The sequence below is a fragment of the Drosophila pseudoobscura genome, chromosome 2 (genome assembly GCF_009870125.1).
Source record: "Drosophila pseudoobscura strain MV-25-SWS-2005 chromosome 2, UCI_Dpse_MV25, whole genome shotgun sequence".
In the NCBI taxonomy this organism is placed as follows: Eukaryota; Metazoa; Arthropoda; class Insecta; order Diptera; family Drosophilidae; genus Drosophila; species Drosophila pseudoobscura.
Genome location: NC_046679.1, coordinates 30505829 through 30517896, shown reverse-complemented (window position 1 = coordinate 30517896; position 12068 = coordinate 30505829). Strand labels below are relative to the sequence as shown.

Sequence of the window (12068 nt, the reverse complement as noted above, 5' to 3'; positions counted from 1 at the left end):
TTGGTTTTGCTTTGATTTTTGCTTGATTTCGTAATGTTAACTGACATTTATTTGCTGTTTACGATTAGGGGTACGGCTAAAATGAGAAATTGTCATGAATGCCAATAAGGGGGAAGTTTTTTTGGCAGGGGGAATGTACATAAATTGGTAAAGAAATATAGATATTTATATGGAAATGTTTTTGTTGTGTCGTGTAAATTGTATTCCTTCAAGTGATATTTCATTTTAGATTATTGATATCAATTAATCTTCTTGAAAATCAATCGATTTATTGTAGATATCATATACAAAATATCGTGGAAAAATGCAACCAAAATATGTTTTATAGTACAAGTATTTATAGTATTATTTAGCATTGCTATCGATTCAAAATCATGCTTTGGATTCGATTTTTCATCAAAAGAACATTTTAAACGGACTTTAATGGCTTTTATAGATTATAATCGATTATTTAAGCATGTTATCGATTTTTTTCTTAAAATATTGCAGTGTAATCGTAACTTCTACCCAAAATGAGCTTTTAAACCCAGTTTCTTTTAGGAATATCAATATTTATTTGTATCTCAAGAATTTGAATGAAATATTCCTACATAGAGATGCAAATTTGTCCAATATATCATATATTTCCATTGAAAGATCTAATCTAAGCGATGAGCCATGATGACAATCATTTGTAGACACTCTTAAAAAAGACGAATAGTAGTACGAATTATGATTTTCTCTCCTGTAACTTTGATTGTAATTATCGTATGTTTTCTTTTATCGATAATTTAATCAAGCTTCTGTGTTCCCATCTCTAGTACAGACAATCTGTTACAATTCTTTCACAAATCACATACTGTGTAGACATCTGCTCCGCTCCACATCAAGTATGGCCGGGCGTCTTGGCCAAGATCTTAAGCATTTGCCTGATGTTTCACTCAACAGCATTCCGAGACACAAGACACACACAACACTTGATGTTGTTCATAACAAAACAACACAGACCTCATTCCAGGGGATTCCATGGGGCAGTTAATTTTATGCAGCAGGATAGTTGGATAGTTTTTTGCCTCGGCACATTTCTTCCATCATTCAAATTTCCCAGTGCGTGCGGGCCCGGCACGTCCCATTCCCATACCACTGTACCATTTCGCATTTAATTGTGCTGTTGCACAACAGACGACTCCCGAGTGAAACAATTTCTTAATTGATGCCAACATTCAATGGGGAATGGGGGACACGTGCCTCCGAATGTGTGTGCAACTTTCACATGGACAACAACATAATAAGAGCAGAGCATAACGAAACCCCTTAAAATCCAGGCGAAAACAAACAAAAAGTGTATATTAAATATTCATTAGATCTCGGGGCGGGGCCACACCCCGATCGTACTCGTAGATCATGAGATCCTTGTCCACTTTGTCAGCGGTGCTTGTGAGACATGTAGTATAATTAAGCCGAAACACTTGTTAAACAAATGCACACCAAGAAATCCCGCATATAAATCGAAAGATCGATCACACAAAATATCTCATAGAATACACGTTAGCCATGAGATACAATTACGCCTGAGTGCTCCTACTGCTGCTGACAATCCTAACAGCAAATCAAAACTGCGAACAAAAACTTTGATTGGCCACAAAAATTCACACAGATACAAATAATTACAAAACACACAACAAAAGTCTCCCAGAAAATCCGAATGCCAAAAAAATAAAATGTGCGTTTTGTTGTGGAGAAGTAGTCTTAGAAGTATTCAGACATTCGAGAGACCATCGAATTGCATAGGCCCGGCTTGCTAATGGCTTTAATGCTGTTAGCCGTAGTCCGGCTACCACTTTTTGACGCATAAATTTACACCTTATTGGCCCCCATAGCGCCCAGAGCGCGTACGTGCCGTGGTTCTGTGCTTCGGATTGGGGGTACAGAAAACTCTTTTATAATTCAAGTGGTTTTGACTCAAATTGGTTTTAATCATATTTACAAATGTGCAAAATGATACAAATCCACGACGAGAATTCGCCTTTGAAACGTTTCGTATTTGAATGCGCGAATTCCTTGATTGGTTAAGACATTTCCTAATAGAGGGGCTGGCTTTTGGTATTTCAAGTATGATCATTGGTGATTGATATCATTTCATGGACTGTGATTGATGGATAAGCAATTCAACTAGGTTTGCTTAAAGGTTGATGGAGAACTAAATGAAAATCAATGGAAGCCCCAAAAGGATCATCAGAATATGATGGGAAAAACATGTTTAAAACGAGGGGGAACGTTGTAAGTTGCTGCGGACACCGCAACTCTACAGTTATACCCGATACTAAATCAGTATGGCTCTCCTCCAGCAGACGCCGCTAATATTAAACGACACGACAAAGAATGCGCGCGAGAGAGACAGAAAATCAGTCTGAGCGTGACGTCACGCGCTGCGTAGCCACTGCAAATTGATTTGTTCCTTTTGGCTATAAAAATGATCTGATCTGATCCAGATTCAGCAATCTGATAGATATGGTCGTTCTCTATGATTCTGCGTTTTTAGTTTTCTCGTATCTTTAAAATTGTGGATGCCACAGATTTTCGCCCTTTGTGGGGGCGGAAGTTGGCGGGACGAAGTTTTGAAATATTTTTGTAGCAGTGACAGACAGGGCTTAATCGCCTCGGCTATTGATGCTGATCAAGAATATATATACTTTATGGGGTCGGAAACGATTCCTTCTGGACATTACACACATCCACTTTCACCACAAATCTAATATACCCCAATACTCGTTTTGAGTATCGGGTATAAAAATCTAGTAAATATTTCAGAGGAAAGAAAAGTTACAGCCTTCAAAAACGGGTTATTTATTCGGGAATTCAGTAAATTCTTTTTCAATTCTTTGAATGATTGATTAAACAAAAGCCAATCCCCAACAATAAAAACCCAAAATCCAAGCTCCATATTCCACTCCATTCAACAGCCATCAGAAGCTTGAATTTAATGCAATTTCTTTAACATTAGATCTGCATTATTTCTTTAGGAAAAACCAACTAAAATATCTTTCAGTTACCTCACATTTTCCTTCCTCTAGACACCCCTAATGATCCAAAAAAAAAAAGAACATACTTCTCATTCCCTTCGTGTTGCCTCAATTTTTTAGTCATTCCTTTGAGGGGGTGTGGCTCCAACAACAGCCCCAGAACAGCACCCTGCTACGAGTACAAGGACAGACCATCTGCCATAGAAAGAGTAGAGGGAGGGGGTTTTGTGTGTCATTAACTAAATGTAGCGTAAAATTGCCGTCGTTTCCGCATCTGTGGTGTCGATTTCACACATGTTATGAGCACTTCTGCGGTCACCACAGATTGATGACTCTTTCTCCCTTTATTTTTTGTTGTCCTTGTCCTTGGTTTTAGATTAAACAAGTTCCGGGGGGGACAGGAAGTGTCCAGGGAAAAACTTTCCAAAGGGAAAATGTACATACGATTGGCTTTGGGATTTAAAATTCTTCAAACATCGAGACACAGAGAGAGGGAGAGAAGGGGGACATTGGCGACAACAAATCATGACAATGGCAGGGTACAAAATGCCGACAACAACTGCTGCCACGATCATGATCATCATCATGATGATGATGATGACGATGATCCTCATGGCCAATGGCGACAACGTCGGCAACATAGCACATCATCAAATGCAACACGCTGCTGCTGCCGATCCGATGATAATGAAGATGGGCGACAAAGCCACAGACCGACCTCTCCAAGCGGTAGGAGAAGGAGAAGCCTGGCCAAGAAGAGTCCGACGTTAGAAAGGTAGAAACCAACAACCGAACAAACGACAACAAACGGGTACGAGGCATACGACAATCACCAGGCCACAAAAAGTGCGATCGATTGCAATGCGCACCGAATTTCAATTGGAGACGACGACGACGACGACGACGACGACGACGACTCCTCCGAACGAGCCAAGAGGAAGGCTGACTGCTCCTCCGATAATGGATGGCCGTTGGTCGTTGGTCGTCTGGCGCGGAATACAGTTGCAGACAACAGACGGACGGCGGCGATAGGAATTGGGTTATGACCTCGAATGCGTGTCGCCATGGACAATGCCCAGAAGATGCATCTGGCCAGAGGATTGGTGGATTGGATTGTTTGGAGGGGGCGCATGATTGAGCCATTTTGGGGGCAGCCAGCAGGCCTTAAAAAGTTGAAAGTTTAAAGAATCAAATAAAGATTGGCATTTAAGGAATGTCTAGGAAAGAAAAGAGAAGGATTGAGAGGTTTTTTATGCCACTATTCCTTAAATAGAAAAGGAATCTTTTAAACCTTTAATTTCTATCAAAAACCATATTAAATGAATCTTTATACGAAATATTATTGCTTCTTACACTTCGCAAAGCGATGGTCTATGAAATCTGTATCAAATTTCCTCCGTAAATTCGAATCGAAATATATAAAAGATGCCAAAACCCAGTATTCCATTTCAGAGCCTAAAAATCGAACAGAAATTCTACTTAAAATGGGACTAAAACCACCCTGCCAAAATGCTAAAAATCCAATTTTAAAAAAACCTCATCAAAACACCCCATGAAAAATACCTAAAAAAGAAAAATTTTTATTCAAAATTTTGAGCGTAAACAGTTTTTTGGAATTTTTCTTTCCCCCCGGAAATTATTGGAGTTGAGCCTCCAGAAGCATGTGGCAGCCGCGACGACGCAGGTGCTCGAAGGAGTGGTGTCTCCGCAATGCCCAGCCGAAGCCCTCGATTCCCCCCTTCAAGCCGGAGCCGACCCGCTGGGCAAAGCCGGGGCCCATGAATCTGGACGATTGGGTGAACTTCTACAAGTGGTGCCAGGTGAATGCTGCGCCCATCGAGAGGCCACCCATCAAGAAGGAGCCGCCGCCTCCGCCCACACCTGAGCGGGTACCCAGGATGGCCGAGGCTCCGAAGGCACCGATTGTGGGCTGGACTCGCTGCGAGTCGGGAGGGAACAGAGACGAGCAGGACGCCTTCAGTCGGCTGAGCAGTCCGCGTTGGCGCCGGGGAAAGTACCAGCCGCCGCCCCCGGAGGTGTTTGCCTACCGCCCCCGCCTCGCCTATCAGCCGCGTCCAATGCCAGAGCCGGGCAGACCGGCGAATAAGATAAAAGTGCCCTGCTGCTTCCAGCACGACGACGTGGAGTCCGAGTTCTGGGCCACCGTACGCTTTCCTGTCTCGAAGAACGCCCGGTCAACGATGCCATCGCGGAAGGACTGTGAGCTCTCAAGACCCAGGGCGGTACCACCGAAGCCCCACTGCCCACTACCGCCGCAAAATGCCTACCTTATGCCCAAGCGGAAGAAAATGACTGCCCGCCAATGGCGAGCCCATCAACAGCGTCTGAAAATCTTGGCCCAGCCAAGTGAGCGAATTCTGGCGGAACTGCCATGCTTCTGTGATCGGTGGTAACCGAAGAAAGCTCAAGGATCGGGTTCGAAGGAGCCAAAGGATCAGCATTAATCCATAGAGCATAGAGCAACTGGAGATGGATGTCTATGATGCAGTCAGTTGATTGAACTATGGTTTAGGGCAGATTGTTTTGGCCTTTCTTGAAATTTAAAGTGACAGAAAATATATTGTGTCGTGGAAAGAAGCAAATAGTGAGGGTCTCTAGAGGTAGATGTGGAGGGAAAATGTTTAGGCGAAGAAGGAAAGGAAGGAACTGTCGGATCTGTAGAGTAGATCTCTCTGAAAGTTTACCAGATCCGTGGTAGCTCCTACACAGCAAAACGAAAACCTCTTTAAATATTTTAGATATACATTTATTTCATTGAAGAAAAGGTCAATAGGCTATAAAAATAATATCTGAGACACTGGATCTGTCATCTGAAGCTCATCTCTAAGCTCAATTAAAACAATTAAAAATACAAATTTAATCCAATGCAAACTAAGGAAAGGGGGAACGCCTCTGCTCACAGATAGAAGTATTCGTAGTGCCCCCTGTTCATGGGTTGGGACAGATAGGTCAGGCGTATCTGGTGGAGGCGCCAGCCTTGGGGCGTGAACTTTTTCCGCTTTGGTGGCGGCACATCCAGCGGGCGCGGGGTTTTCGGCGGAATCGGGCAATGCGGAGTTGGTGGCAGGGTGCGGGGCCTGGCCAGATCGATGATGCGCGGAGAGGCTTGGCCCTTGAGAGCTTCCTTGCGAACGGGGAAACGGAGCTGGGACCAGAACTCGGCCTCGACTTCGTTGTGCTGGAAGCAGCAGGGCACGGAGGGAGGCTGGAAGGGACGTCCCCTGTCACGATGGGGCGGCTGCCCCACTGTAATGACCGGGTTATAGGGCGAGTCGTCGTCGTGGAACTGGTGCTTCTTGTTAACAATTCGAGGCTTTGCCAGTTCCACGAGCTTCTCGTCCAAATCCATCCAATCCATACTCCCTCCGGCCTTGCCGCCGCCGGCCTGGTAAAGATTCTCCGCCTCCTTGAATGTGCGCTCCTGGGGTGCGGCCTTCGTCGTCGCCCAGTGGTAGAACTTCTTCCAGTCCTTCTTCTTCATGGGCCCCTTCTTTTGCCACTTGGTCAGAATCCGCTCCTCCCTGTGCCGTTTCCGCACCAGGGGCTTCGAGTTCCTTTCGACCCATTCCACCCACGAGGGCACAGGCTTCTGATTGATCTCATCCGTGGGTATCGTCAGCACGGTTTTTGCGGCGCGTGCATCCCCGATGTTTATGCCACTGACCATGTCGTTGGTTTTTCTCTTCTCCTCTCAGTTGATTGGCACTTCCAAAAATGGGGATTTTACTGCGAATTTTCAATTGATTTTACAGGATTTTACTGTTACCGGAGGAATGTTGACAGGAAAATCTTTACTCGCTGGACATTTTAGAAGCCATTAAGCAAGAGCCTACTTTTAAGCCAAGAAAAACGGAAATTTTAGGTGAATCCCATCACAAAATCAGTAGAGTTTTACCTTCCGTCGAAACCACAACAAAAATTCGTATTTGAAAATATTGAAAAATTTTGGTAGCGAAATTTAAAGTGAAAGAAACCACTTTTTGCGATGGGCGATCAGGAGGACTTTAAGCTGCCGCAGGTGCCAGGCGGTAAGGGCGATGCCTCGCCAGCGGAGCCCCCCTCGTGGGTGGCCTGGGTGGAGCGCAATTCCAAGCCACGGGTGCGTGTCCGTCCGAAGGTGGTGCGAGAGCTGACGCCCTGGCAGAAGGCCGGACCCATGAAGAAGAAGGACTGGAAGCACTTCTACCAGTGGGCTTCCACCAAGGCCATGCCGAAGGAGCAGCCAGAGCCGCCACCAATGGAAATCCCCTGCGAGGCAGACTATCTGCCGTGCGGCAAGCAGAGACAAGCCGACGAGGACGACTTGGACATGGGCGAGAAGATGGAGCAGCTCTCCATACCGCTGGAACGCAGGCAGCGCAAGAAGTACCAGCCCATCCCGCCGTCTATCACCTACAACCCAATGATCGTGTGGGGCCAGCAGCCGCACCTCGATAAGGGTCGTCCGTTCAAACCCCCGGAAAAACCCTGCTGTTTCCCCAACTCTGACATCGAGGACGAGTTCTGGGCCACCCTGCGTTTCCCCGTCCGCAAGGCAGCCCTCAAGGGCCGTCCAACGGCGCGTATTATCAGTTTGGCCAGGCCGAAGGTCATGCCACCCTGGCCACCCCATTGCCCCCTGCCGGAGAAAGCCCTGGCCCCGCTGGATGTGCCGCCACCGAAACGCAAGAAGTTCACGCCCCAAGGCTGGCGCATGCACCAGATACGTCTGATCTATCTGTCCAAACCGATCTCACGTCGTGAATTTGAATACTTCTATATGTGATTCGAGGTATCATTGGAGTACCCTCAATGGGAAAACGATTGGAGAATTAGGATTCGTTCAAAATTTGATTTGTTTTTGAAGTTTACTTCCAAGTTTCGTACACAGTTTGTTTTTGTAAGCGTATAAATATTAAAGTATCGTGAATTGTGTACAGGATTATTCCTCAAGATCCAGAGCAGATACTTTAACTTTTTTTTTATTCGAATGAAGGTCTAGATTTTGAATGATATAATAAATAGAGCTACTCGATGTAGATAGATCTTTCTGCTATAGATTTCCAACTTTTTTGACCCCTCTTTTTATGGCTGTCAATCACAAATGGTCATAGATACAATGCTTATATTAAATACAATATTTACTTCAATAATTGTCTGCTTATATACCAATTTTCATAGCTATCGAATCGTTCTGTACTGTAATCATAGTTATTTCCCTTCGAAGATTCAGGAATTCTCTTCAGACACTGGCAATAAACCCCGAACAAATCCCTTAAAAAATTAACAATTTCACACACAGATAAGAATTGCAATTTATTTGACTTTTTATGGGCTTACAGTAGCGACAGCCGAGAGATGTAATCTAAGCCTGAAAATCTGCGCAAGGCAAAGGCACAGTCACAGTCACAGGGAAGACAGAGAGAACCTCGGAACGAAGGGGCCAAGAGCCCAATGAGAGCCACTTAGTCATGGCCAGGCGCATTACAGTCAAAGGTGAGGCTGTGGCAAAGGCCCTGCTGTCCAGAGATGAGATTGGCCCTGTCCTGGCCGTCGTTGCATTTATCAGGCGAAACAAACATGCGTCACATTGGGCACCAGAGAGACCCGAGGCAGATTGCGCAGACTGTGGATCCTCTAGGATCAAGGTTCACAAATGATCATCAGTCAAATCAATTAGATAATTGAATGAATGATTTGTAAAATCCGATTATGTTCGCCAGATTTACTTTTTTCCTTTCCTACCATTCTCTTCATTTTCTTTTCTTTCCTACCATTCTTCTTCTTTACTTTCCTGGTTTTAAGTTATTTCTTTTTTACTTCCCTGTTTTTTTTTAAGTTTTTTTTTGCTTTTTTTTTTGCTGCAGTTTTTCTGTGTTCGTGCCAATTGGTAATCCATGGAGAGGGCCCCAAAAAAAGAAAACTCCTGTAACACTCGTGGCAGGCGGCAGCAACAATCCAAACAAAAGCGAAAATATTTATTACAATCATAAATACAACTACAACAACCAGACCGGTGGCAAAGGAGAACGGAAATGCCTATTATTGATAGTATTTATAGGGTGGAAGGCAAAGGGTTTTTGGCGGAAGATTCTGCTTTTTGGCAGAGTCCTTGCGACTTTTGATAGAGGAACACAGAAAGTTCTATAAGTATGATTCGGGATCGTACGCGGAACACTCGTGAGGAGGATTTTTAGAGGATATTTATATGATAATATATTTGGAAAATTTCCTAAGAATTTTTACAAGATTTCAAGAGTGGAATACCTTAAAAAAGATAAGAAATCGATCTACATCTACAATTTGTTTGAGATAACAGTATGACCTATCCCTAGACCCTTAAATAATATATCACACACGACATTTCCATTCTCTCATACCCCAAAAACCTCTTCTGCACACTCCCCCCGCGATGACAGCTGAAATATGCTAAAAAGCGAAACTTTTGCTGTTTTTTCTGGTGTTGTTCGATGGCTTGCTGCAATGCCGCGACGTTTGACCGAAATACATGTCAAAATAAGCCAAAAAAAAAAAATATATATATAAAAAGGAAAACCTCTTTCGGGCCTTGGATTGAATATTATTGATAAAACTTATGGCTCGCCGGAATAGTGGCAGACTGAACTTTGCTACAGTTCAATAATATTGCATTGCATTCTGTGGAGGTTCCTGTTCTCGTTTTTGTTTGTTGTAACAGTAAAAGTAAACCCTATCATTAAATGTTGGCTGCTAAAGACCTGCCTCTCTTTCTAGCCAACAAATGTTGAGCTATGACTTGTAGACAATTCCTCTGGCGACTGTCGAACGATGATGATCAGATCTACTGACTGTTGAACGATGATGATCGACTCCTCTGACTGTGGAATGATGATGATCGACTCCTCTGACTGTGGAATGATGATGATCGACTCCTCTGACTGTCGGACGATGATGATCGACTCCACTGACTGTCGGACGATGATGATCGACTCCACTGACGAGACAATGTCGATCATGATATGGGATCAGGTAGAAGATGATGATGATGATGCTGCTGACTGCATGCTGCACTTGTATTGCATACCAAAATAGCAGAGCGCCAGGCAATGTCGCCAAGAAGCCAGACCCAGAGCCAGGCCCAGAACACAACACAATTCCATACCCCCCAACCCCCCGGAACAACCAGTTGTCTCTCGTGTGTTGTTTCTGTGTCTCTGCTGTCGTCTGCCTGCTGATTGCAACTTTTGTTGCAATGAATGCTGTTGCCTCGTCTGTTTTATTTATGCAATTTACAGTTACAGTCCCAGCCTAGGACCCAGAGTCGTATAGCCTCAGAATCGGCGAATTAAAATATGCAAAAGTCCCCTCTTCCCTCCCCCAATCCACGATTAAAGTTGAACTAGTTGCTTGGCTCTGGTTTTGTGGGCATTGTCGTTGGCTGGTTGGTTGGTCTCTGGGGCATCAAATGCCACACGTTAGTGGGAGAATATATGGTCATGGCATAGATAAAGTTGTCGCCGCACAGATGATGATCTCGTTGTGGGTGCTGCTCTGCAAAAGAGGTTATCGCTGAGGAATCGTCTCTAAAAACTAGAGGTGGCAACAAATGATCGATCTACAAGACGATAACTGATGAAACGATCGATGAATAATCAATTGTGGCCATTTTAGACGAAAGATGCTCAATCTTTGGTAAAGCCAAGTACTTAAGTGAGGATTTTGGCACTTTTGTCAGAAATTATGGATTAGTTTTAGGAAAAACTCGATATTATTTAGGAGAATTGAAGTTCTGCGATGAGGTTTTTTGTATCAAATATATTATTTTTCGATTAAAAATCGACCGATATGCAACACATTTCATATCGATGGTATATTTAATCTATTTTCGTTATCGATAAAATCTTTCCCATATGAATTTACTGCTGTTTCTAAAGGTATTCCCTTGCTGATAGCCCTACCTAATCTTGAACCCCAATATATCACCTAACATCGATCCTCATCAAGCATCAGGCTACCCAAAAATTAATTACAGCCCCCATTTAATGACCATAAAATTGCAGAAAATGTAACATAACTCGTAGTTTTTTGTTAAACCGCCAGCTGTGTGTTTTTTAAGGCTCGTAACTCGTAACTCCTAACCGCAATTAATCAATAATGAGCCGTCCATAAATTGTTGTATTTGCAGACTTCCTCAGCGACATGAGCGGTGTTTCGCCGATGCGACGGCGACACCACCCGCGCGGCACCAAGCGCGGTCGGCCACGTGGCAGCACGAGACGCGGCGGCGGACATGGGTCGCTGCAGCGCGTGCTGACGCCAACGCATTCGCCGGGGCAGGGGCAGCAGGCCGCCGCAGCAGGAGGAGGATCAGCAGGGGAAGCGGGCTCTGGAACGTCTTCGCCCCTGCCACAGCTACAGCAGGAAGGAAGCGGTGGTGGCGAGTATGCCCCCGTGCCGCTCAATGAAGAAGGTAAGAAAACACTGAGAGAAAAGAGGAAAAAAAGGGAGGAGAAATGCTGATGGGAATTAAAAAAATTTTTCATAGGAATGAGAGCATGAAAGTAGTAGCTTTATATACACCGAAACTCCTAGGAAAATGCTCATATATTTAGATAATTTTCTTTCACTGCAATGCCCTTCCTTTCCGGCTCTTCTTCAAGCGGTAGTTAGGGCTCTCACCCCCTCTCCCCCTTAATGCACTCGATTGAGTGTCACTTGTCACTAAGTAATCGCTTGTCATAATCACGTTTATCGTCTGCCTTTTTCCGGGGCACTTGTACTTTTTGGGCAACATTATCTCCACTTCGCTGTTGTGGTTGATCTGCCCTGCCGTACGTTCCCCCTTTTTTTGGGCCTTTTCTTGGCTTCGATTACAGCCCGCAGGAATACCACTTTGTGGTACGTGACAATTTTAACGCACTCCCGAAATGGATTATATTCAAACCCCTCCCTCCCCTCATTGCCCGCCCTTTCTACCAAAGAAATCAAACAAATATCCGATAAAAACTGCCTGGCATTTTCTCCCCCTTTTATGCGGCTTCAAGTCAAGGCAAATATTTGCCTAAAGATTTACATCTGGCTGCCATT

General features: G+C 44.4%; 4 protein-coding genes across 4 annotated transcripts in view; 3 read left to right on the top strand and 1 right to left on the bottom strand.

Moving 5' to 3' along the window:
• Ino80 (chromatin-remodeling ATPase INO80) overlaps positions 1 to 12068 on the top strand; it is a 33817-nt gene that overhangs the window by 20726 nt on the left and 1023 nt on the right. The window contains exon 13 of the mRNA XM_001359986.5: positions 11167 to 11451. Within this exon, the coding sequence (XP_001360023.4) occupies positions 11167 to 11451 (285 nt within the window). The remainder of the gene's footprint in view (positions 1 to 11166; positions 11452 to 12068) is intronic.
• Positions 4573 to 5600, top strand: LOC4803253 (uncharacterized). The gene has a single exon (XM_003736884.3). It carries the CDS (start codon positions 4664 to 4666, stop codon positions 5414 to 5416), a length of 753 nt encoding a protein of 250 aa, XP_003736932.1. The 5' UTR covers positions 4573 to 4663; the 3' UTR covers positions 5417 to 5600.
• Positions 5857 to 6816, bottom strand: LOC6897981 (uncharacterized). The gene has a single exon (XM_002138044.3). The coding sequence runs from the start codon at positions 6688 to 6690 to the stop codon at positions 5920 to 5922; it is 771 nt and encodes a 256-aa protein (XP_002138080.2). The 5' UTR covers positions 6691 to 6816; the 3' UTR covers positions 5857 to 5919.
• LOC4803251 (uncharacterized) lies at positions 6899 to 7970 on the top strand. The gene has a single exon (XM_003736883.3). The coding sequence runs from the start codon at positions 7009 to 7011 to the stop codon at positions 7786 to 7788; it is 780 nt and encodes a 259-aa protein (XP_003736931.1). The 5' UTR covers positions 6899 to 7008; the 3' UTR covers positions 7789 to 7970.

What these genes read in the sequence shown, in the direction of transcription:
- LOC4803253 (XM_003736884.3), top strand. Translation starts at nt 4,664, where the DNA reads ATGTGGCAGCCGCGACGACGCAGGTGCTCGAAGGAGTGGTGTCTCCGC.
- LOC6897981 (XM_002138044.3), bottom strand. Translation starts at nt 6,690, where the DNA reads ATGGTCAGTGGCATAAACATCGGGGATGCACGCGCCGCAAAAACCGTG.
- LOC4803251 (XM_003736883.3), top strand. Translation starts at nt 7,009, where the DNA reads ATGGGCGATCAGGAGGACTTTAAGCTGCCGCAGGTGCCAGGCGGTAAG.